Source organism: Atractosteus spatula, chromosome 18 (genome assembly GCF_055471065.1).
Source record: "Atractosteus spatula isolate fAtrSpa1 chromosome 18, fAtrSpa1.hap1, whole genome shotgun sequence".
Lineage (NCBI taxonomy): Eukaryota > Metazoa > Chordata > Actinopteri > Semionotiformes > Lepisosteidae > Atractosteus > Atractosteus spatula.
In genome coordinates this window covers 8,131,318-8,158,957 of record NC_142723.1, presented here as the reverse complement: position 1 = coordinate 8,158,957, position 27,640 = coordinate 8,131,318, and the positions used below count along the sequence as shown (strand labels likewise).

The 27,640-nt window shown below is 35.3% G+C and overlaps 1 protein-coding gene across 1 annotated transcript in view; it reads left to right on the top strand.

The window, feature by feature from the left end:
* sdk1a (sidekick cell adhesion molecule 1a) overlaps positions 1–27,640 on the top strand; it is a 454,720-nt gene that overhangs the window by 406,507 nt on the left and 20,573 nt on the right. Inside the window, exons 29-36 of the mRNA XM_088936948.1 lie at positions 4,905–5,003; positions 10,470–10,664; positions 13,762–13,963; positions 16,703–16,806; positions 17,660–17,730; positions 19,910–20,042; positions 22,652–22,708; positions 24,018–24,119. Coding sequence (XP_088793074.1) covers positions 4,905–5,003; positions 10,470–10,664; positions 13,762–13,963; positions 16,703–16,806; positions 17,660–17,730; positions 19,910–20,042; positions 22,652–22,708; positions 24,018–24,119 — 963 coding nt within the window. The remainder of the gene's footprint in view (positions 1–4,904; positions 5,004–10,469; positions 10,665–13,761; positions 13,964–16,702; positions 16,807–17,659; positions 17,731–19,909; positions 20,043–22,651; positions 22,709–24,017; positions 24,120–27,640) is intronic.

Genomic DNA, 27,640 nt, shown 5'->3' with positions numbered 1-27,640 from the left:
TATGCGAAAAGATGAATTCCTAATGCAAGAAATTGTATAGGGCTAATAAAGAAACATTATCATTATCATTCTCATTTATCTTTCAGCCCTTCACTGCTCTTCACTGTTCATAGAAGATCAGTAGGTGGCACTGGCCTTGTGTTAGATGTTACTTAAACTGTATCTTCATTTAATCTGTATTTTCTAATAATTATATTTCTTGAAAATATACATATTTTACATGTTAGATAAATATATAAAATACATAGCCAAGCTATCATTTGAAAGTGTGGCTATCTAAAAAAGGGTATTACAGTACATACCCTGGATCGACCCTGGATCCATTAGGTTGAAAACTCTCGCATCAGACCATTATGTATGGTACTTCAAAGTACAGGACTGTAACATTTACTGTATGTACTGAAAGCTTACTTCTTTAAAGCAAGTTAATATGGAATCACATAACTAATGAGAGGTTTGGTATCTGAAAACAAAAAATAACTGAAATATAATAATGTTGCCAAACATGATTAACTATTAATTGATGAGTATTATAATATTTAACTGTTTAATTTCTATAGCACATATCATTACAGTGAGTCAAGTGATTTCATTACAGTGAATCTTATGTGCTTCACATTAAAAAGCTTGTAAGAGAAGTCAAGGAACTTAAAAATTACTAGGAAAAAGATAGGAAATCAGTTTATAATACTGAAAGTTGATAGGCTTGCTGGTAGAGAAGGGTTTTAACATCTATCAAAGGTTTCAGTTGAAATTGCTTGTCTGAGATGATTGAGGAGGCTATTCCACAAGTGAAAAGCACAGTTATACCCATAGTATGTACAGTAGTTTAGTTTGGGGGACCTGCAGCAGACTCAATTGACCTGATCTTGAAGACTAGGGTGCAGTTTGAAAAAGAAAAGTGTCATTGAGGTAGATAGGACCTTTGCCTTATAGAACCTTAAAAACCAGGAGCAGTACTTTAAAATCCACTTTTTTAAGGAAAGTGGATCTTTGCTGCAATAGGGATGATGTGGTCTGAGTTCCTTGCTCTAATGAATATTCTGGCAGCACTGTTCAGGAGAAGTACTTGAGGGCAGACCACAAAGGAGAACAATAGTCCAGGTGAGATTAAATGAAGGCATGAATTAAGTTTTTAGTGTCTGCAAAATTGAGAGAAGACCTTAGCTGGGAAATATTTTTCAAATGTAAATATTAACACTTACAGATGCTTTTTATATATGAAATATACATTTCAGAGATGTATTGAACTCCACACACAAATTGCTGACCACTGAGGATACAGATATATTTATATACAGTAGCTGGTTGTTGTAGCTCAAAATTAAAAATAGGATACAAAGCAGTACTCCATCATCTTCATAAACATTACTGTTGATTTTTTCTACGTTTTGGTGTGCTCGTTTTAGCTATGTTTCCCATGGAAACTTGGAAGGTTCAAATTAAAAAACAATAAACAACATATGATTCAACAGATATAAGTTATATAAGCATTTATAAACCACCAAGGTTTGGTGGGACCTCCAGATAGCAAAGAAACAGAACCATGGATTTCTGGGAGGTGCAGTTTTTGAGGACAGTAGAAAGACTGGGATATCTAGATTTATGTTTTGCCATTTATTTTCAGAAGCCAAAAAATGAGAAGTTTTATTGATAAACTGTTACAGAGGCACAGAACAGAATTACAGTTAGTGGGTAACTATGTTAATTATATACAGTTGTATATTGTAATTGTATTCAGTATATATTAAAATGAATGGAACCAGAAGGATAACTACTTTTTCAGCTTTTTACTAATCCTACTTTTTCACCTTTTTCACAAAAGTCATATGACTAGTTTGAATACAGTGTTTTGATTATAGCTGTAGACTTCTACTAGTCTGTCTACTTTGCTGCTTATCAAGAGATTTTTATTTTACATTTTATTTTGCAATCCATAAACATCATTCCAAAATGAAAGTTAACTTTATTAACTTGAAACTAATTGTATTTTTGGTTCCATTAAGAAATGTGACTGCAGGAACTTGGAGCTTCATTGAATCATGGGGCTCCTAATGAAGCAGGGGGTGTTCTGAAGAGAACAGCTGACAGATTGGTCAGCCAGAGAATTGATATTCCAACTGTGCATCATTTGTTCAGGGTATTGAGTGATGCAGGCCCAAATGAATAGCTGTTTTACATTGACAAGGACACTGCAGACAAATATAAATGTATATGACTAAAATTAGTAGTATTTTAATTGCATCTATTTTTGTTTGATTTGCATTACACAAAAAATCATATTATCAAATTGGCTTAAATTTAAGAAAAAATTTGACTTTTGTGAGAAAAGGGTAGTACTACAATGTTTTTTTCATATTTAATGTTTAATCTGAGTTCCTCTTTAGATAACAACAAACTTAAAACAAAAATTGGCCAAAGAACTTACGAAGTGCTGTATAAAATATAAAAATAATTTGTTTATTTAGTGACCTCAGAACATTTCTACATTATGTGCTGTACTACATTAAGTTATTACATTATATTATTTCTACATTATGTGCTGTACAGCACGTCTGTAATAGTGTATGACAGCACATTTTCATTAATACTAATATTAGCAAATAACTTGGTTTCCCAATAAGCTGTCCCAAGTGTTTATTTCTATATATCTGAAACCTTGGTTTATAAAACAAAAAAACTTAAAAAAAATATTGTCTACTAATTTTTACTTTTCACAAACACTCAAAACATTGACAGCAGTTGCAAAAACTGTTTGGTGTTAAATTGCATGAGAGGTGTCTTTATCATGTACAGTAAATTGACCAGAAATTGGTACATTTTTTTAGAAATATTCCCTGATGTGTACTGGAAAATGAAACTTTCTTTCAAATAAACCCATTACTATGCTCATACAACTACATACATTAAGTAAGAAACTACATTTCCCAATGCCCCACACGTTCAGTTGACCAATCAAAGTGGCTCAATACTGCAATAACATACAGATTTGAGGATAAAAAGCATGTTTACTTTGTTACAGGGAAAAGTAATTTTTTGCAAGGACAAACCTCCATAGTTAATTTTCACACGAATGCTCACAGTCTAATAGCAGAGTCTTTTTATTAATAAGTCTTTGGAAAAAAATCATCCCTTTTTATTCCCCACACTTATTTAGATAGATAGATAAGACATAATTGATCCCAAAGGGAAATTGAGGTGTTACAGCAGCCCAGCCCAAGACAAGTCAAAACAGACATCAGAATAGACTAAAAATTAAAATAGGTAGAGCAATACAAAGTAAAATAAATAAATAGAGTAAGGTGTGTGCAAATACGCTAAGAGTCACTGTAAAACAATTAAGTATGTGCAAAATGCACATAGGTATATACAGATTGAAAGTACCACAGTATGTACATTAGTGCAACATGCTGTCCATAGATGAGCAGGTGAAGGGCTAGCAGTCCTAGCCTAGGGCAGTGTTATACACCCTGACAACCGCCGGGAGGAAGGACAGAAACCCTTTAACACCGTAGCTGGAGCAGTCTGTTACTAAAAGTGCTCCACTGTCTAATAACAGTCCCATGTAGTGGATGAGAGGCGTTGTTCATGATGGCTGTGAGCTTGGTCAGCAATCTTCTCTGCCACCACCTCCAGGGGGTCAAGGGTCAGCCCCAGAACAGAGCCAGCCTTTGTGATGTTTATTGAGTCTGTTTACATCTCTTGCCATGATGCTGCTGCCCCAGCACACAACAGCGTATAAGATGGCCGCTGCCACCACTGATTCATAAAAAATGTGTAGCAGTGTTCCACATACACCAAAGGACCTGAGCCTCCTAAAAAAATAGAGTCGTCTCTGACCTTTCTTGTACAGGGCGTCAGTGTTTACAGTCCACTCCAGCTTATTATCCAGGTGTACCCCTAAGTACACCCTTGTAGGAATGCACCAGTTTCTTTCATATGAATTTAACCATGAGAGTTGCATGTTTCAACTCAAAAAGGGATAGAAAACAACTGAATTTTCTTTAAAAAAATTTTAACTAGCATGTTACAATAATCTGTGGCTGTGTCGATATTTTTCTAAACTGAAGAATAGTAATAAATACTGTAGATAGCACCTTTAAAAATTAGCATTTTAAAGCAGTTTACAGTAGGTGTAAAAAAGCTAATGAGTTGTACTATTTTCAACCATTCGTAATGTCTGAATACGGCTAGAAAGAGAGAAAGACTGACAGAAAGAAAAAGTGAATCCCTGCAAGAAAATGCTTGTGTGCCTAAGTAGTAAGAGGAAACATGCTCACAGATTCTAAGATACCCTGACAAAGAAAAAGCACCCATTTTTCATACATTCTAAACTGAATTGTTAATGTTAAATTGTTTATTGTCACCAAAATCCATAATTGTCAGACCAGAGCACATGTCAGAAAATGATAAATTGTTTGGCATAATTTGTATACTTGGATCTATTTGTAAAATCATTTTATTCAGGATGTTTATTTATTCTGTTTGCAAACCTAAACTGAAATATACAGTATGTATTTTCCTTAAATCTGAATCTGGAGAAGTTTAACATAGTAAGAAGGTTTACATAGTAATATATTTTAATTTATGTTTTTTATAACATTCAGAGGCACTTGAAGGATTTATAAATATACAAATGCATCCATAAGAAAACATGCAATCAAGTGTATGTCTTCTTTTAAATTTCACTAGAGCACGTTGTATCACATCTGCTCTGGGCTGTACTGTCAGATAATGATTAACTATGTAAATTCTTCACTCAATTAAAGAATATTCTTGTTTTTAGGGTATTACAACATCCTTTAAAACTGCCACCTAGATTACAATATTGTACATGGGTACAAGTGTTTCTTTTTTTTAGAACTCTAAAGTGATATTTGATGGTCGTCTTTCTTTCCCTTTAGTTCCAGGACCACCTGTGAGGCTGGTCTTTCCTGAGGTCAGGCTGACATCTGTGAGAGTAGTGTGGCAGCCTCCTGTGGACCCCAATGGAATTATCATGGGTAAGACGTACATTAGTTTATTCTGGCTCTAAACCCTACCATGTCAGGGGAGCCTGTTTTCATTAATGTTCCACACCTGTTTTGCTCATACCTCTGAATAGCCAAGAGGTTGGAACCATGAGAGATGGAACTCCCACTCACACACCATCAAACGTTGGATGTCACCTAAACATGTCGTGTACAAATTGCCCTCAGTACTGCATCACTACCCAGCTATACATTTGCAGAGCATCCCTCTCCAAAGATAAATGGAACGCTCAGCTATCATTTTTTGTAGCATAATTGGAATACAAGCCTCGGTAACTTGGCCCAGAGAAAAGTTTTTTGGAGATTACATATCCCAACTGGGGCAGTGAGAATGTGCAATGAATACAGAGAAAAGTGAAAAGACACCTCATATTCAGTAAGCCTTGTCTTTATGTTAATTCAAAGTGTTATCTTTGTAGAAGAAATTGTAAAAGGACAAGAAAAAGTCAGAAAGCACCTCCTCTGCTAACTCATCCTGTATCTATAGAGCTTTAGAGGAATGACAATAGCTAACAGAATGTCCTGTACTGGATGCTTTTAATGGTACAGCTAACAATATATGTAATGTATCCTTTACCTGGAATTAATTCCAATTTTGACAAAATGGGACTGTTTTAAATTTTTAGAGTAAGAACAGAATCAGCATTTTTTCTGTCAGACCTTATGCTTTTAAAAACAAAACAGCACATGCTTGCTTATACAAACCTGTCAGCAGCACCATGTCATAGTGCACTTGAGAATCATCTCACATAGATGTAGAAAAAAATCACAGCTCAGTAATATGATTAAACTGAATGGCACCCCGTGCTGAATCAAACCACTAGAGAATAGCAGAGAGCTGAATCTCTGTACTGCTCAAGATTAGTCTTGGAAAAAAAGCATAAAACCTGAGTGGGATAAAATATGTTCCTAACACACTGGGGGGAAGAAAAGGTTTATGGTTTTAGTCAATTTTATACTCACTGAATTGGAGTCCTGGTCCTGGAGGAACAGTTTTCTTAAAGTTTGATTTAAGCTAAGCAATAAAGCTGTTTTATAAAATATTAGACAACAGGTAGGTAATTCTTAGCTACTGTATGTTAAAGTGGGCTGTAAAATATGGGCAGTATGTGTCCTTCAGTGATTCTGAAATTGTGCCCTACTGCATGTAGCTTAAAGAGATAGATTGATGGAGAAAAATTACAATCTGTTGGCTACTGATTGAAATATGCATTTATACATTTTATTCAGAAATGTGCCTTCCATGGAAGGTATTCAATCATATTGTTTTACGATAGAATATTTTCCAAAATTCAATATCTTGTTAATCAGTAAATCATGAAATACAGTATATGCATGACTTCCCTTGTGTGAGTGTTGTGGAAATGTTGTCCATATGATTTATTCTGGTGATTTGTAAACAGGAACAATTAGGACTGTAAACTGTGCTTTTTTATTTTTTAATTAGTGTTTGATTTCTCAATTGCTTAGTTAGCAATTTTGGTGAGTCTTAAGTGACCTCTCTGATACTAAAGAATTATCTTGCATTGTAACACTTCTGTCACCACTATAAAGTCTAGTAAGTCAATGTCTTCAACCTGTCTTCCCTTCTTAAACAATTTTAAAATACAACAGGAAAACATTTTACTTTCAGTTATGTACAGAAATCACTCTCTTTAGTAGCATAATAGCCCTGTGTGCCTGGAACTAAAGTAAAAGAAGAAATACACTATAGTCCTTCCTCCACTAGGAAATGGATCAGTTTCTGACATCTGTGATTGCATATTTAACTGAAATGAAGAAAAAGGAGAGGTATTCCTGGCCTCTATCTACACAATGACTTTTGGCCTCAGTTTCACAATTCAGAACTCTCCCTTATGGTTTACACCAGAGTGTTGACCCCCATTACCTAATGTTTTGAAGGAGAGGTCATGTTCACATGTTTGTTTTATTTGTCTTACGTTTCTCTCTGCTTGATTTTTCTCTTAAATGCACCATAGCATAGGCATTTAACTCCAAGTCTTGTAAGCCCATTTTGTTCTGTACTCTGGTTCAGAATGCAATCTCGTTCAGGAGCCATTGAAAATGAGGCCTTTTCAAACGTCTGCAAACACTGACCATTAATGTCACCAGAGAGTAGTTGAGGTTTGCTTTTGAATTTGCTGCAGATGGAATAATCCTGCTTAAACCTGCCCCTAGCTTCAATTCTAAAGAGACATTTTGCTGAACTACAAAGCACAGGGGTAGAGGAAGGGAAAGAAAAAATGAGAACTAAACAGGAAATTTCATGCAAGACTGAATCCAACTTCAAAGTGTTTAAATCGCGATGCTGGCTCAAATGCAGTCCTCCGAGTACAAAAAATGCACAGTGATTTGACACTGTTTAATCCACATATAAAACTGTTGGGGAAAAAGGATGAATTTCTAGGTGAAAATGTATTCACGTACTAGTGCACCATTTGCTGTTTATACTATGAGGGTGTCTGCTGCATTAGGATTGGAATAGGAGAAAATCAAAAGTACATTAGCTAGTGTTTTATTATACCATATATGGAAAATAAATGCAATCGGGTGCCTTTCAGTGATTTATTATAATGGCATTTCTTTTTGACAAAGAAAGTTTAACTGTTGAATATTGGAAATGTGGCAATGTTTTTTTCTTTATAGGGATACATCATGAATAATCATCTGCAGTGCTATTAAACACTTCCATCAACTTTCATTTTAAGTATATTTTATAATGTCTGGTGCCCTGATTGCTCCCAGGTTTATTTACTACCATTCCGTTTCCTCTTTAAGTAGACCCCTAAGCTATTTGCAGCCTCCTTTCATTTGTAACCTTCTTGGAGTTCTTATCATTCACCACAATGACTGTTTTTCTTATTGTGTTATAGTACATTCTAACACTGTATGCATACCTATAGCAAGCAAAATTATATATATGTTTCTTAGGAGAGGATTGTGGAGCTGTGGTTCCACCTTCTAAAAGAGGTTTTGGGTTTAGATCGTAGGTGAAACACTGCTGTTGGACCCTTAAACAATGTACTTCCACCTGTATTGATCCAGTAAAATAGCCAGCTGTTAAAATTGGTGCAAATATAAGTTCATTTGGTTAAGAACATTAGCTTTGATCAAAAAGCCAAGGCAATGTACTTGTTGTAAAAAGAAATACAGTAAAAGCTTTGTTATCTGACATCCATAGGTCAATCAACTGGTCACAGAAGCATTTCAATCCATTTTTGCAGAATGGGATAGATCACTGGAGATAAATAAAAACTCATTTAGAGTTAAATCAAATAGCTTTTATGCTTTTGATGCGAGTTAAAAAAGCTTTCTGGACATAAAATACCAGTTAACGTAGCTTTTATTGCATAAGGGGAATTTATTTCTCAACTTTTCTTCCATATAATTTACTTATGGCAGACACAAAATAATGGTTTTCATGTAAAGAGTTAAATTAGATAGATAAGACTTTATTGATCCTGAAGGTAAATTGGGGAAATTGAAATTGTTTGACTTCTCTCCTGTTTGTATTTAAGAAGTTTACATTTAAAAATGGAATTTACATGTAAAAATGGGCAGATTATATTTGTGTTTTTGTTTTAATGCTTAATCTTGTAGAAAGGTACTATTGAGCAGTCTCCTCCTGTACCCAGAACAGATACAACAAACCTCTTATTCCCTGCAGTTTTCTTGTCTTTAGAGAATCTTCTACTCAGCAGGTGAGGGCAATTCTGTTTCCATTACCAATCTTAGCTTTTTATCTTGAGACTGCCTGTGAAAGTGATCAGTCATGTATTGCTTGTGAGCAGTCGATCAGCTCTCACGGGGGACTAAGTTGAGAAAGTCAAACTCTTCATTTGTGACCGCAGTCACATTTGAGTCCCTACATTCTTGAATTCCTGAATTGAGAAGCAGAAGATCTAGCCAGTGCATGCTAAAGAAATTCCAAGGAACATTTATTTAGAAACATTTCAAATGTCAGTGTAATAAAAAAGATCAGTTTCAATCTAACTGCACTCTAAACAGGTATCAACATAGAGTGGTTCTTAAATCTCTACCATAGAAGACATGGCCTTCCCATTCTTCTGTTTTCCATAGACATCAATTATTTTTCCACTTGTTTAAACAAGGATATTCCTCGCTCTCATCTAGTAACTCATCAGCACTCTTGCTAAATGATTGCTACTATCTAGCCCTCTTGAAGCAGCAGAAAAAAAGATAAGGTTGGCTGGGCTTACAATGGCTAAGAACTCTTCATGCTACATAATGAGCTTCTGCACTCCTTTCCCTGGCATCACTGAGATCTAGCTGTACTATCACCTGTATTTGATATTACTTATGTGGAACCCTGTAATACTCGGATATATGGTCCCACATTCTACATTCTGGATGTGGGATATGGAGTGCTGCTACTGGTGCATTCAATATTTAATGTGCAGTACTTATGAAGTGAATCTCTGAATTTAGAGGTTCTTTGAACGAAACATGATGTATATTTGCAGGTGGTGGGCCTGTTTTTGAGCAACTTCAATGCAATAAAAACTAATTCATTAAATGCTCTACCACAGTACTACAGAATAAGTGATAGTCATTTTGTTTAGGTATTGTGACTTCAAGTGCAAGAAAGTTTTAGTGAGATTTTTGATCTTCAGTAGAATTGTTTCCAGGACTGATAATGGCCTACTTTTGAATTGTAGAGCTAAAGGGGTAATACTGTACAGCAAGAGCTTGGAAAAAATAATATCTGAAACTGAAGCACCATCCTACAGATAAACAGAACATTCCATGGGGGTATGGTAATTCTCTCAGATCCGGCGTGACTGAATTACAGGACATTTCATTCCCTGCAGAAAAGATAAAGGGTTTTCTTTCTGAGCCAACTGTCCACACTTTGCTGGCATTAGCCACTTAACCTTCATTCATTTTTGACACAGCTGCCTGTCAGAAAATGGGCTTAATTCTAATGAAATGTTAGTCTAAGTCAAAACATGTACATGTTCATGACAAAGCAACAGTGTTTGCATAGTATGATGAGGATGCAAGGACAGTTTGTTTCATTATACTGCACAGTGCACAAGAAGAAACTATGGATCAGTCCTCAAAGTGTACTGATTGGTTTGTGTAGTGTTAAATAGGTTCACTATCCTTTCATCATTTCAATCATTCTCAAGTTGATTTGGCTGTAATATGTTCCTTGCAAATAAATTATTATTACAAATTATAGTTCAGATCATTTGTACAGTACATTGGATTATTGCTATTGAGGCATTGAGATGTTATCATCAATATTCAGGAGGTGTCTTTGCCTTAGAACCTACCATTATTTTTTTTGCTCTACTGTATTGTTTGAGTTTGAAACAGAATAGGAAACTAGAACTAGATTTTTATAAAGATATTAGATTTAAAAAGAACGCTGTGGAGAAATCTCTAATTTGCCTTCTTTGTTTGATTTTCCAGGATACCAGATAGCCTACAGGCTGGCTGCGAGCGACCCTAACAAGTTCATCACTGTGGAAGTGGGCTCCAACGCCAGACAGTTCACAGTGACAGGGCTTGCCCCAGAATCGGCATATGTATTCCGCATCTCTGCCAAGACTCAGCAAGGCTGGGGGTCACCAGCACAGGCAGTGGTGATAACGACAGAGAAACGAGGTGATGAAGCTCACACAGCCACCCATCCAGTCTTCCCTAAGCTCACTCCAAACACACATGTACATTTTGACATTAACTCATAGCTCATAATTGACTTAGTGGTATCCAAACAAAGGTAACATTGTAGAGCTGTTACAAATCCCTTTGTCAGCCCATCATTCTTCTGAAGATGATCATGTGAGATACTGTATCACTGAGAGACATAAAACAAAAAGGATTTTTTGAAATATTTTTGTTTCATGTTTTCTTTAGTTAGATGATTAAAATATATGTAAAAAGAAAGTTTTTTTCATATATTTGCTTGTGCTTTCTAAGTATCTAACTTAAAATTCGCATGAAGAATCCTGAGATTTCAATCATTTAGATTAGGATTCACTGTATAGTCTAAAATACTTTGTTAGAATGTTATGTTACAGGGTTTATAACTTGTTTTGCACACATCGAAGAGACATTTTTGAATATACAGAGTATCAAAAGAAACAAAGCACTCGATTTATGCATGGATATTTCTAGGAAATATGCACAGATAATGAAAACTCAATTGTTATTTGTATGATTTTGATTGACTTTGACAGTTGATTGGCAAACTGGTGAAAATCTAAGAAGAAAAATACAGAAAAATCCATTATACCCTGCATCAATCAGTTCATGCTCATCACAAGACCAATCTCCTTACCTCTAAAGACCTCATTAGCAATGAAGACATGATCTCGTTAGTTATGAATTAAGGTTTAATATAGATCAACCTGATAGCTGATGGCTACACTTATTGTTTTACAGACTAGTCAATGTGGAGGATCAAGTGTGATGGTCTGGGCTATAATGTTTAGTCACTACAGAATACCACTTGTAGTGATAGAATCTAGCCTGACTGCATGGGACTATGTTGATCAAGCCCTGAAATGTCACTTGCTGCTCTTCCTGATATGCCAATATTCCAGCAGGACAGTGCGCGTCCTCATGCTGCTTGTGTATCTACTATTTTCTTGTGATACCTAACTGGCTTGTGCTGTTGATGCCCTACTTGCCAGACATGCACTCATTAACCATTTGTGGGATGAGCTTGTAAACATGTAGCACCTAGGGGTCAGAGACCAGTGAACAGGTTACTCGCTTGTCCAGGTTCTACAGGAGGAGTAGGAGAGAATCCCACACAATAGCATTGGCAATGTAGTGCAAAACGTGCCTTATGTTAGTTCTAACACTCATCATACATGCTACTAGCCTGTGTCTTTCACAGCAGATGTGCTGTTGATCAGCCCTGCAAATGACAAATGTTAATCAGTATAATGAATTTACCTATGTCAAACCTGTTCAATAAAATGTCAGTGCACCTGCTACAAAATGATTGGCACTTCCTATCTTTGTGAATTTCTTGCCAGTTACAAGTTTCTTTTGATGTTCCATGTACAAAAAAAATATTTTTTTCTTTCATGTAGTCCTAAGGGATTATTTATAATTCCATTATTGCCTTAAGAGTAAAGCTTGTTATTTATCTCACTAATATTTTTTATCAAGAAGACTCCTCAGCTCTGGGACATAATTTAAATATTATTATGGTAAAACCTGCAGTATGTTTTTTATGAAATACAAATATTCAAAAAAGGGTCTTCTTGACTGTCAAGTTAATTCAGTATAATACATTTTATATAGCTGTTTTCATGCAACCTAATAGTGCTGTGTATGTAAAAAGCAAAAATAATGCCAAAGTATAATAACAGAAACATGTCATGAGAAGTCTGTTTATAAAGATCACATTTGTAGTCTGTTTTGTACCTTTGTAGTTATAAGCATACACAAGAGTCTAGTCAGTTAAGATAAGCTTCTTATTACCTTGTGGAAAGATAAAGGGAAAAAGAGGTTATATTTTTTATTACTGTTATGCGCTGAATGGAACGTTTTTAAGTGCGTGTTCGTTTTGCACACTTGAAAAAAGCCACTCTTGTTAGAGGTTACACAGCTGCAGTAGTTAGGCCGCTAAAGTTCAGAATACAGTGTCACTGTTTGCAGTTACATTTTTAAAGCACTTCCCTCAGAAGTATTCAACACTAAATTTTACAATACTGTTTGCGCACTCTGGTTTTATAGTCACTCTGTAAAGCGTTTGAATACAGAAGATACTTAAAGGGATTAATCCTCTTACCCTATCGAATTGACGCATTATGCCTTCTAGCTCTCTAATGATTGCCATTTAAACCAGCAGAACTTTGTATATGTCAGAAATCTCAGTATAGTGTTACAGAAATAAAATAATTATCACCATGAAGTAATAACTGATTATACACCCTAGTAGCACATGTTTAAAGTTCACATTTTCATGAGCAGAAAAATACTAATAAAAATGGGAGCACTGAGAAATAAATGCTGATTAATCAGGCTTTAAAAGCTCTTCAGAGGCAGGTCACCAAGAGTGTGTCCAATCAATACCTGTTTTATTACACAGCCTGCCCGTTTAATCACAATCAATAAAGTCTGCATTTAAAATTAAACAATTATGCCTCTCTCTATTGAGTTTTTCTATTAAAATCAATAAGGCCATGCAATGTTGTGATGAGGGACTGAGACGTGAAAGGCAAGACTGGGATTGGAGAGGAGCCCAACCCTTGTGAGAGTTACCTGTGTAACCATCCACTACATTAGCACAGACTTTTCAACAGCCAAGTATGTTGGCAAGCATGGTGTTTAGCTGACCCATATAGCCCACATAGCCTCCTTGTACGGAAAGAACAAAGAACAGAGATCCACTATCCTTACTGCAATAGGCAAGCGCTTTGCAGTGCAGAAAGGAAAGAAGATTGCAATTCAGAGTGTACTGAACTAATAGCCTAGGCACATGGTAGCCAGTGATCTAGGAGCACATGGCTTGATATTGCTCTTGGACAGTATTCATTTCAAAATCACTGAACCAGTGGCATGGTCATTTGTCAACTATCCTTGTTGTTTTAAAACATGTACATGGGTACATGGTCTCATGAATGGTCTATATTTCATGAATATACAGTATGGTGATAAGTTACAATATCATGTTCAGTTTAGATATTAAAAAAATGGTTCTGCATCTTTTAATGCTTTCTTTACTCTTCATGTTTTCCTGTAGATCGCCCGCAGCCCCCAAAGCAGCTGTCTGTCCCCCAGGAGCAAGTACAGTCCAGGAGTCTGCTGCTGTGCTGGGTCCCAGGAGGGGACGGGTCCTCGCCTGTGCGCTACTTCACAGTGCAGACCAAAAAGCTCCCTGACGGCAACTGGCAGACCCACTCCTCTGCCATCAGTCACAACAGCACGTCCTGGGAGATCGACCGGTGAGCTTCTGCCTGTATCTGCAGGATTCTCATGCACTTAGGTGGTGTCTCCGAGCACCTCTGTGACCTCTGGAGTATTAAAATGTGACACACGTACAAAGCAGATCAAGGGAAGCACATTCCGGTGAATATGACACTAGAGAGAGCCACAGCAGCTTAATACTGTATGACCAATATTTTTGTATGTAAAAGCTTGCATGCCTTGAAGGACAAGGCATACAACTATGTGAAACAGCGCAGTACCCACTGTCTTTTTCCATGGGGGGGTATCTTCTTGTGCTGTATGTGTCCCAGAAGTCTTTGATCCATAGTGCAGGTTTCACAAAACAGTTGTTTGAATAGGTCATCTTACTTTTTGAGCATTGCATACACAGCCTCTGGTTACCTATACAGGTCCTTAATCAAGATTATGGTGATATTATAGCATTTCTTAATTAATCATATTATGCTATTTCCATAAATAATACAACTGATAAAAATAAGAAGCTTGTGTAGGGTAATACTAAACTTTGCATTAATTTTATTTTAAGCTCCTGTTTGTGTGTCATGAATGTTTCATAGAGTTTCTGGGTTCTCTTACCAAGACTTCCATACTGTACATGAGAACAAACAATCTTTCAGAAAAAAGAAGAATGGAAACAGTGCTTTAGTGTACAAATGAGCTGAGTATTGTAGATGTAGCTCCTAACATGCTGCCAGTAACTGAGAATACTCATGTTCATTGCCTGTGGCTAAAACTGTGCTGTCTCAAGTGCAACCTAGACGACCATGTTCTGTTGTATTCTTAACATCTCTCCACCTCATATTTTTTATTCCCTCAGTAGAGCTTATTGTTAATAAGCAGCACACATCAGCAGACAGGGACAGAAGGGTTTCCCCTCAGTGATGAAGTATTAAACTCCTTGTGATTGGGAATGTAGGTCTCAATGTAGCATACAAATGGTCCAGTGTTTCTTTAACATGTACTGTGAAGCCATTAATAATGTTTTAAACGACTATTGTGTCTTGATTATTATAAATGATCCACTCCATTTTTGTCCTTTTTCATTCATTAAGTTAATACATCTATCAGATAAATCATCTCAAACAAATTTGTTTCAATGGAGGTGAAAGTTTAGAAGCTTAGTTGTGTTTTTGACAGAATCTTGTAAAACTTTCCTTCTGCAGTTGCAAAACCAATCAATGTGTTCTCACAAACAGGTCCGTTTTCAATAGCTGAGAAGGTTAAGATGATACATAGGCAATTAAAATGGGATTTAAGTCATTACTGGTGCTATAGCACTGTTTTATCCATCTATCTCTGACATCTCAGAAGTGGCCGTCTACCTCTTCTCCAGAATTAACACAAACCGCTATGCATGTTCCTCAGTTTGGTTTTAAGCCCAGTGTGTGAATGCCATATACAGTACATTAACTGCCAGCATTTTATATAAGATTGGGGTCTAAGACCTTTCTTCTGTTCATTCTGATTTGTTATTGGTTCAATCAAATTGTTAGGAGGCTTTTAGCTGAGCAGAGTTCTTTATTCTTGCCTGGACTATAACAGATAGCTAGAATTATTTAGGCATTGTACAATGTTGAAAAGCATTCAGGACAATTTGATTCAGAAGTATTCTTTTGTCCAATCATACAGTAAATGGAAGTCATTATACAGTATATAGAATTTCAAATCCTAAATTAAAAACTAAATAGCTGAAGACTGTAAATATACATAAAATGCAGTTATATTTGTGTCAGTTTAAGACCTATATTATTATGAAACTAGTTGTAAATAAGGGGTTATTATTACAAAGTAGTGTAGTTTGTCTACACAAAGTAGCTGTATTCCCAAAGGAAAATGACAATAGCTTCTAGTTACAGTATCTGCAAAGGTTACAGAATATTGTTTGTCATCTTATGGTTTTGTCAGGTTTCTGTAAACTCACTCCTACTCTAGGAATTATATCTTAAATCAAAAGTCAAAACTAGGTTCATTTTACATTTGCTTCTCATTTTCTGTATTTTTCTGAATAGAATGCTTAAAATTAATTAATTAATGATTGTCATCAAAGTTGTTTTTTTAGTTATTTTCTTAAATATGCTAGTTTAATAATGCTAGTTTTCTCTGGGGTTTGTATTCTTTTTCCAGTGTGGTAGCTTAATATTAATAGTCTGTTAGGAAAGTCAAATGTGAAATGCCATGGTTATGCACCAGAGGTGCACCCAAGTGATTCTGTGCTGTGAAAATAAAACGTATTTGAAACCTAACATCTGGATTCCTGAATGACTCAGCCAATAAGCTTACTCATCCAAGCACAGGTTGGGTTCTATAATGTAGGTGTCTTTTGTCACTGACTGGTATTTCCCAAATGACAGCACACAGTTGACTGACTACACTGACGGTGTAGTTGGGATTAGTCAGCCAGGATTCTGTCAGCTCCCAGCAACCTCTGCAACTACACGGACTCCTGCAGGCGTGCAGTGCTATAAGTGACAGACGTGCTTCTCCTCCAGTTGTCATTGAACCTCCTGCACGAGGAAGCATAGCTTCTGATGTGTTAAAAGATGAGTGACAGGTGGACTGGTTAAAGGAGTCTGTCGACTCTTCCTCTTTCTCCCCTTGTGTGGTTGCAAAGGTTATTGCTGTGAGCCGAAACGTGAAAACACACTGTTGGGGATTCCAAATTACGTGGGTATATAGCAAAAATAATTGGAAAAGAGTGTTAGAAAAAATAACACCTGAATTTTGACATCTTTCAGGCTGAAACCATTCACTTCATATAAGCTGAGAATGATGGCAACTAATGATATTGGAGACAGTCCCTATAGTGCAGAGACTGATGCAATTACAACTTTACAAGATGGTGAGTACAGATTCGGATAATATGCAATATTGGTTTTCGTTGTTAAATAAATAAAACTCAAGGCACAATTCTTTGTGCAGTCAGCATTTTAACCATGCATATATAGATGCTTCATATTCATATTAATGATCCGCTTCCCTTTAGTTGGGTTTTGGCAGCAATTTACTATTATTAAAAATCAGGCATCTCTGTTCCTCAAGATTGCATCAAGACTGGTGTTTAAAACAGCAGATAAAAGAAAAAGATTGAACAATCCTGGACTTGCTTGAGAAAATGTTAGTCACCTGTTCAAATACAGCACAGCTGTCTGGACACATGCTGCTGTTTTATGTATTTTTAATTGTATAATTCTGAGGTTTTTATTGTGTTTGAAAGTAAAACATGTATGTTTTTCTTGATCATTTGTTTTCTTAGTGACACACTACACTTTTTTTTTGTCTTTTGGGGTGATTATTAATTTCTTAGGGGGCAGGATTGCAGTTCCTTCATAAAAAAAAAATAAAATGTCTCCTTTTGTGAGGGCCAAACAACCAAACAACTTTAGGATTAAGTTGAACTTTAACCATGGAATTAGAATTTGGTCTAATGGAAATAGTAATTGCACCGCTGAAGAAACATCTTCTAGACAAAAAATATTTTTGTGTCTTTTTGCACTCCCACCACCTTTGAACACTCAATATGGCTTGCCCCCTAATCGATTCCATCCATTTTTAGAGTGATTACATTACCTTTTAGAGTGTCTTAGTTTCTAGATGCTTTAGTTTATCAGGTAGCCAGATTAGTAATAATAAAGTAATTCAGCCATGTCTATTGAATGTGTGTGATTTCTCTTGTGTTTTCTGTTTCATTTCAGTTCCTGATGAGCCACCTGTTATTTTGGCAGTAAAGCCTTCTACCACCACTTCTGTCCTGGTTCAATGGCAGGTAGGGTACTATGGTCACATCTCTCACAACACAACAGGTCGTTAGATCAGTGCTGAACTTCCGTGGCAAGTGACTTGCATAAAAATGAAAGAATATAAATCTTCACCATGCAATTTGTTTTTAAAATATAAATATTAACTTAGTGTCTTAAAATTTCAACTGTCAGTCTAATTCTTTGTTTTTTTATCTGTCTGGTAATGTAAAAAGAGAGAATAAAAAATGTAAACTTTGTTTCATCTGCAGACATTTGTAATCTTTTGTTGAAAATAAAGCCCAAACCTCTCCTGGGATTACATTAAGAAAAAAGAGGCTCTGCCTATTTCCGTTGCTTTTTTTGTATTTTCCAGTGATTAACTAGTAAGTTTAATGAAAAGGGATTAGAAGAAATATGTTTAACTGTTTGGAAGTTCTGGCAGCTCGGTTTTCAAGGTGATGATATACACATGCAGTTAAAGGATCCCACTAGCCTAATCTGATTAATGTACAATGTGCAGACATTCAGTTTAAAAGTACATTCTAAAAAGAGCATTAATTAGATGTAAAAGCTCTTATCCATTGACCTACAGAGTCTTAGATTGTCTACCCTTAATGTGATTGTCTTATCAATAGAACTGCGGGCTTCACTGTGTTAATTAATTTTAAAATGGAATTTGCTAATTGCCTAGTGACTTGGTCTTTCACATATTCAATTCAGATCATATAACGATTAGTTGTTAAAGGATTTAATACAGTACGTGAAGCGATCTTCATTGTCATGCTTATAATACATTATGAAATAACATATGATGTTACTGGTAACATACTGTATACTGCAGTGCCTTGCAAAATCTTACCAATTGCAAAGTTTCACATTTTGTTGTTGTCAAAGTTTGCAGTGATGTCATTAAATTGTTTTTTATATGTAGGATCTACACAATCTGCTCCAAACTGTATATACAGTATGTGATATGTTATAAATAACTTTGAAGTTTACACAATTTAACAAATATGTCCTTCTCCAAAAACGAGTTTACTTTACTAGCAGAGACTGCGTTGGCACTTAAACTTAATTCATGACATACCTTACAGTATATTTTTGCAAAACTAGCACTTGTACACAACAGCACTACCAACTATATGAATGGTATGTTGTTTGATTAACGAAACTCAAATAATCTTGAGAATTCCTGACATCTTTTTTTCTGTCAAAATGCAAATGTGGCTTCTAAGGTTATATGTCGTCAAAAGCAGAATTTCTGCATGTACCAAGTTATTATCTCACTCCATATAAAACTGATAAACAATCAATCTCATGCTGTGCCTGTGTTTTCACAAGACAGCATCACATTACTGTCATCTGTTACTGCATTAACATTTTTTGCAATCTTAAGCAGGAGAAATGGTATGGAATCATTATGAAGTAGAATAGCAAACTCAGGATTTCTTTTGACTTAGAACAAGTTTGTCTGTTCAAGCACTGAGTATCTGCTGTTCTCAGGGTCTTCTCATCGTTTCTTCACATGCCTTTTTGAGATCAGCTCTGAGTTCTATTTGCCAGTTCTTCTCCATGTACTTCGTATTTTCAAGTCTGATCGTCCAATAATATCCCATCACATCAAAGCAAATTATGTGCCCATTATGTTATCCTTAGTGAAATATGTGAATTCCTGTTGTTACACATTCATTGCCAAATTGTTTTTCTTCATTTATCTGAATGACCACAAAGAAGAGGAGGTTATGCAGTCCACCATGCTCAGTTGATTTGCTTTATAGTCCCATGCCTAGCCAATCACTGGCTGCATTATGAGAAAAACACCTATGAAGTCCCCTTGAAACTAATACTTTCCTCCCGGAAAAGGACAGTTTTACAGTAGATAATAAAACCTAACCTCCAGTTCTTTAGGAGATACAGTGAGAGGATCTGGACCACGCAGCAAAAACCCACAAATGCAGGGAAATCACAAAAAACTGCAAGCAGGCAAGTGGCCTGATCTGGAAGCAAACCCAGAATCCTGGAGCTGTGAGGCAGCTGTGCTAATTACCATGCCACTGCATCATAACATGTCTTCTATTTTAACAGCTTTACAAAGCAAGCGCTCTGAGGAATCAAGCACATTGATGGAGTTAAAGAAAGGTTTTTTATGGAATCCCAGGCCTACTGTATATGTTTAGAGTGACCTTTGGCTTTTGAATGTTTCAGCGGCCAAAGGATGACAGTCTGAATGGAGTTCTGATAGGATATCGTATTTATTACCGAGAGCTGCCATACGAGAATGTTCAGCCAGACTCCAAAACAGTTGGCAACCATTCTGCACTGCGAGCCGAATTAACAGGTAGGAAACCATAATCTCTTAAATTGTAAATTGTCTCTCTATAGACCCAAAACATTGATTATGTTTCTTCCTAATTCCAAATCTGGCATTTATGTCTTATTTCTGAGCCATATCTCCTGTTAACATTCCCAGCTTCCAGTTGTTTTTTTAAGTTTGGTCTGCATGATGATATTTACTAAAAGTTAATTAAAAGGCCCCTGCAGTTACCTTTACTTTAATGCATTGAAGCACGGGTCTCCTCAGGTTTTACACAGATTGTTATAAACTGTAGTAAGTTTCTGTGGGAGGGAAACTCATTACTGGAGTAGATTTTAGAGGTTATTTTGATCTCCCTAACAAGCCTGTTACTTACTAAGACATGATCAGAAAGCAGGGTTAATAACAGGGGAAGAATGTAGCCCTTAAAATAGTCTTGAGCTGCAAAACAAAAAAAAATCAAAAGATATGATCAAATAAATCAAACTAAACTTTGATTTTAATGTTAAAAAACATCACTTAGGTCAGTAAACCTTATCAATTTTTGCCTAGGTTTAATTAAATAAGAATGATTGTTTTAAAAGGCAGTGAGGTTTTGAGTTTATTTCATTGTTGGGTTCTTGTTTATCTTAGTTATCATTTTGGTTTACTACTTTACTAAAGGTATTACATTTGTTGGTTTCCTAAGTGTCTATGACACTATCTTTTGTAAGTATCTGTGCAAATTTTCCCACAAGGAATGCTGTTCTACATTTCCCAGTACAAAGGAACCTTGTAATACAATTTATGTGAAAAATTAACTCAGCATTTAATTGTATTTAACAAATTAAATAACAAATATCTCTCAGTTGTGATCCAGCAAATATTAAGGACAACGTTCAGCTATATCATTGGAATTTTAAAACAATAAACATTGTCTGTTGGTTGGATGGTAGGAGTAGGCAAAATTCCAAATGTATCTTTTTGTTTACCGTTTTAAATTGTCAAGTTTGTGTGTTTAATCTGAGATGTAAGTATTGCTGTCAGGAAAAGATGCAAAGTGGAGTGCATCATTTCACTTCACTACAGTTCAAAACAGATTTGAACAGGATTTTCCCATTGGAAGCAGATTTAAGAGGTAAATGAGCAAAAAGCTACATTGGAAAGGCAGCAATCTTTGCTCACCAAACTGGTTTTAAAAACATTAAACAACAACATTAAACCATACAGCAACAGAAGCATCTTTTACTGTGGCTCATTTGATTTAAAAAAAAATGTTTACAGACGGTGAAATTGTTAAGGGTGCAATGACTGTGATGGACACATTTTTATTTGAGAATTACAAAAACATTCGTGAAATCAAGTCTGCTATTTCAGACATGCAGCCAGAACACAATGCAGAAAGCGTTTCTGTTAGCCAAGGTAAGAGAGCAGTTAGAGTAGGATAATGCGAACTGGTCAATGGTTCTCAGTTCAGCATGATGAATTGGTGGATTCAAGTGATAATGTTCAGTTAGCAGTATTTGTTCGATCGGTATTTGAAGACTGCACTGTCAAAGAGTATAGGCTATGAGTATCTATGGATGTTTTCAATTGCTTTGATATAGGTCTCAACAAAGAAAACAGAAAAAACAACGAAGGAGAAAAACACTATAGAAGCTTAATGTGAAAAACACTATAGAAGCTTAATGTGTTTTCACCCAAACTAGCTTTAACACATGCTCCAGATTTGTTGATAGATTGTATTGTAACAAGCGTATAAACCTAGGTTTATTTATTTGACTTTGAAGTGCTAATTAGCTGATGCATTTGCAGACTTCATTGCCAAATCGCAATATAGTTTGATTTTTAGCTGAAAAATAATTACTATGTGTGAGATACATACCAATTAGCTACTGAAGGTAAATTATCAAATCTTTACCCTTAACTAGGCAAGCTCAATCTGGAGCACATCCTTAATCTTGTGTGCTAAACAATTGTTTAAAATATAGCATACAGTATACAATAGATAGGAGTTAAAATAAAGAAGTAGGTTTTGGAATTCATGTTTTGAACACTACAGAAAATAATTAAATAAAAATACCCCCTGTAGATAACTTGAACTGCAGATGAAGTACACAATACTATATTTGAGTGTTTGCTCTATTCTGCATTCTTTAAAACATGAGAAAAATGTATTCCTTCTTGGGAAAGTGCTTGTATATAGCACATGGAGGCACTCTGTCAATAACATGCTCTGAAGACCCAGTACAGTGTGGATTTACAGTCTAAATGATTGGATTGGGGCTACAACACTCACTATCAATACATTCTGTTTAGTATTAGATATCTTTATTTCATAGGAATTTAGAAGACCTAACTCTTCAGACACCTGTTGCTGAACAGAATTTTATGTCATAAGTAGCTCACATGGAAGCTCCTGAAGTTGTTGCTGGGTGCTATTTCATTAGTCGTGGAAATCCTGATTCTCCTTAAACTGCACTTCTTAATTAATACAGTTTGCTGAATCGCAGTGAATATTTTAATTGCACTACAGATTTAAATTTGCACCCCAATATTCTCTTCCATTTGTAAGCTGTCTTCCACTGAATACCGGTGCTTTAATAAAGTGTAACAAGGTCTTGTTTTCTTCTTCCTTTGTTTGCCTTACATAGCCAAAAGCACTTTCAAGACTGTGAGCAGTGCTTTGTTAACAGAATTTGAGCTAACACGTAAGTTTCTTTTAATTGCCGATCTCTGTAAGTGTGCTTTTCTTTGAAGTTTAACAAAATATTCATGCTCCTTCCAGCAAAAATGTGTAATCCCAATACACACACTGTTCTGTGTTAACAAGCATTTCCTTTAATTTGCCTGCTTTGTCAGAGAGCACAGAACAATTTTGCCTGCAGATTGTTAGATGGGGTGTGTCCCATTCCCCTTTGCATATGAGGTTTAGAATCAGAGCAAGGTAAAATATAGCAACTAACTATTTTTGTAAAAAATATATGTCTCACTAACTTTAGAAACAGTAATAGTATGATGCTGAACTATAGTCAATACATTAAACATTTTTTTGTTTTTCCACATCATTTGCTTTTAGGTTAGGTTAGATAATAAATTCATAAATGACTTACATAAATATAATGTTGTGAGTGCTATCTTACTACAGTATATTTTTAATTTTAATTGGCCTCTCAAAAGAAGACTGGCCTTGTTGTTCCCAAACACAAGCTGTCTAACTTCTTAACTCATGTCACACACCTTCTGAGTATGAATTAGAACTCATAACATGTGATGGCCAAACCAAAGGAACCTCAGCAATCCACGCAGACAACCCTACCCATCTGTCCTATTTACTGAGATAAGTCTGCTTTCTGTAATGTCATTATATGTCCCGATTGGGCTGAGGCATGTTAAATATTTGTTTTTGTCTTAAAGACTATCTTTAATCAGAATATCGTGTGAAGATCTGGGATCATCCTAGCATGCCTTGGTTTCCTGCAGGCAGAGTAGATCTATGAAAGAGATGTAAAACAAAATGTTACAGCAGAGGTCATTAATTGAAGCCATAAGACAACTCAGAGATTGTTGTTTAAAAAATCTTTCTTAGTGAGAAACACAACAAACTCATAACAATAATCATAAAATTAACTTTGCTAGGTGTATTATACCTGAGTTTGTAATACCGAATCACAAGTTTAAGAGTTTCCTAATTTTCTGAAATCTAGAATTTAAGAACTTACTACTTTTAGTACTACTGAATTATCATCAATACCATGTTAGCAAAATTATATTTGCTCTTGTGTTAGAAAGCAGGGTCATAATCTTCTCTTTTTTAGCTAATACATATGTGGCACATGAGATGCTGAAGATGTTTTTGATACTTTGAAGACAAAGAGTTTTTAGAGTAATGTTAGATAACTTGTTTGCTTTTGCTGTTGCCGTAGCATTACTGGCTTTTAAGCTCCCTAGCAGTTTAAGTTTCTTAAAAGAAAAGCATATTTGAAGAATACAGTGATAAAAGATGTCTGTTTTTTTCAGAGCTCAACAAATACAAGCGCTATGAAATAGTGATGACAGCATACAACATAATTGGTGAAAGCCCCTCCAGTACCCCCGTGGAAGTATTTGTGGGAGAAGCAGGTAGGGTAGTAAAAATTGTCTCCTCTTAATACCAATGGGCTAAGTTGGATATTTTATTTTTTAATTATTTTTTTCTTGTGTTTATTAAAGAATAATAAAATCTATTGATGTGCATAATACAGTACATTGTCATGCATCTCTCTTTTTTTGTGGAATCTGATGGTTCCTGTTCTTGCTGCTACAAAGCTCTCGATTCCGATTCATCTTCAGAATTATCCCTGTTTTTGTTTTCTGTAGGACTTTATTAAACTTTCTGGAGAAGTTTATAAAAACATTCCTTCTTTTGTGTCAGCATACTCTTAACTTTTTTTTCTTGATTTGGCATTACATTTTTCAAGTACCTATTACAATTTTTGATTCGCTCTAGCATTTTTACTAAACAATTCTATCAGTCACCATTAAGATCTTTTTTTGTATTCATGAATTAGAACATCATTTTGCTATTCAATTGCCTCATGATCTGTAAATGGTGTGAGTATCCGTGAGTATTTCCTTTCCCAAGTTATAGAATGTGCAGCTTGGACAGAAATCCTATATAACAAGACTGTCCTGAAGACTTTCCTTAGGTGTGAAAAGTAAATATACTGTTAGCTAGTTGTTCCAAAGACAGGAGATATTTTTTTGTGATTTCAAGCACACTTCATAGATGTATAGTATTTATGTGTATAGTTCCCTTCTATAATATTCCTAATTGTTAATACAGTTCATAAAGCTTTCATTTTAGAGAATATTTGTTTTCTTGTTTAATTAGGTTGGAACTTGGAGTTGTCCATTTGGCTTTTGTATGTCGCCATTTCTAATAGTTTTGTGATTTGGTGGTGTTGCTCTGCTGTCAGGCAGAAAATGTGCATAGCCTCCTCCCACACAGTGACCTTCTGTTCTGCTGGGGCAGATTTCTCATTTCAGCATGGTCTGACGGTATCCTGGCATTTGCCCAGCCATTTACAGTAAGGGCAACCTGTCTAGTTTGGGGTCTGGTTGTTCTCACTTGGTGTTCAACTGATGCCATATTTGTGATGTTAAATAATTAGTCTTTTTGGATGGAAAATGTGTTTTTCATGCAAAAACAGAGAAGAGGATGGTACTGTATGTATTTTGTTGTTCTTTGTCATCTTATGATTAAACAGGTGAAGTGATAACATAGACTTTAGATGTAACTTACAATTTGCAAATAAGAACATAGGTGACCATTCAGCCCAGTATTTGATTACTAGAATATAATTGAGCCAAACGTCTCAGTCAGCCATTTCTTGAAAGAAGCCAGCTTTGACAGCATGACTGGGGTATCTTTTTCCAGACACCCACACAGTCACAGTCACAGTAAAAACATGTATCCATTTCCTAACTGCTCCATCCAATTTAGAGCTGTGGGTGAGCCAGAGCTTGGCCAGCAACAGACGCAAAGCAGGATACACCCTGGAAGGGACGCCAGTCCATCACAGAAACAGACACACAAATACTCACACCAGGGCCAGTTTTCCCAGAAGCCAGTTAACCTACCACTATGTCTTTAGACTGTATGTGGAAACCCACGTGAATGTGGGGAGAACATAAAAATTACAAAGAGGTCATAGTGCATTTTACAAGTTTAGTATAGCACCCCTTGATTTAAATTCTACATTATATATCTTAAAATTATGTTTGCCTTTGTATTAGTTCCTTGTGTTGTGTACAGGAAAATGATAAAACAACATATGTAAAGTTACTCATCTTATCTTAAAAGCTTTTGTTTTTGCTACACACTTAGCCTTTGTCTACAATAAATGTCATTTCCCAGTTTCCCAGGCATTTGCCTAGTGTTTTATTTTTGTTTAATGCCCATTCTTGTGTTTGTCTATAAAATACAAATTGTGTATCTGGAATGCGTACTTGTTTTCTGTTCTTTTATGGTTATGACCGTGACACAAGACATGTGATATGTGTGCTTTTCAGCAACTTACTTTTTTCCAGTGTTTTAATATGTACAAGTCAGTGAAAATAAACTAAACCATTATATTTAAACTGAAAACATAGAGAGTGATATCTATAGACTGAAGTATGTGCTCAAGGAAGTAACCATTTAATTGCATGTCATTAGATTCATATTAAATCATATTAGATTTTGAATTAAAATTGGAAGTTGTCCCTTAAAATTCCAGATCATTGAATCCACGCTGACTCAGAAAAACAGTAGAAGACTATATCTGGTTTTAAGAGTAACTACAATCTAGGGATTGTGACTGGAGCTAATTAGTAATGTATATGATTAAAAATATGAGCATCATTTTCCAAATGATCAAACAATCAGTAATGTTGATCAAATGCAAACTCTTTATTTGAATGTTGCTGCATAGTAGTTGAATAATCCCTTTGTAACTGCTATACAGGATGCTATAATCATGTGCAATAGGTACATGCACAAATGAGCAAATGACATAACATGCAGGAGGTTGTGACATTTTCTAGTTACCACATGTTTTAGTTTTGTTTACAGCACTAACTACAATACATACCAAAAAATTATTAATAATTTTTATAATATTCAGATTAAATTGGACCTTTTTTTAAATATCGAATACAATATAATAATGGCTTATTTATATAAGGGTTTAACTCTAATGCCTAGAGTCCCCTTATCTTTAGATTTTGTTCTTTTCAAATTGTTAGCCCAACTTCCAGAAAACTCTGTAGTAACATCTACTATCTTACAATGTATCAGCTAAATTCATAAAGCCAAATTATATCTGGCAGGATATCCATTCATAGCAGTGGAATTGCTGCACATTTGATATGTAGAGCATAATGAAACAGAATTACTAGAGCCAATTAAGAATATGAAAAATATAAAATGATGTTCAAATAAGATCTGACTTCTTATCAGTACTATTATTAAAGAATATATAGAAACCATTAAATGAAATAGACATAACCCCAAGATACAAAGTTGAAAAGAAATTGCAATTTGTATCATGTCAAATGGAAGTACAGTAAGTGGAACTAATTGGCTAACTGTTTTGAAAAATAAACTGTGATTTCCAAAGATCCCAACTATAAACTAGATATAATTAAGTGCACCGAAGTGAGTACTGTAGTGGTATCCAGCTACAATACAGAGAAAGTGCTTTATTTCTGTTCACATTTCCAAAATATACCCAATGCTGAATGGTTTTATTTGAATACAGTACTACACAGACTGTGTTAGCAACACAATAGAAATCTTTCTCCTTATGTATCCCCAAATTTAAATCTAAAATCTAACTGACGTCAATGCTAATATGGTTGCATAAAGCTTATTAGTAGTAGTATTTTACAAATTATCCTGCACCCATAACTCCACTTGCCTAATGTTAAAAAAGGTTATTTAAAGACGATGAATTCAGTGTGAGGACTAATTACTGTGCATTAATGCCTTCCTAACTTTAGAAATGAAAAACAACCAAATACGTGCCATTCTTTTTTATTGTCTTTTAAACTGTAGACAAATTAATATGAAAATTGTAGATTACAAAAACTCCAGATGCTTCTGCATCTCTGTTCATTGA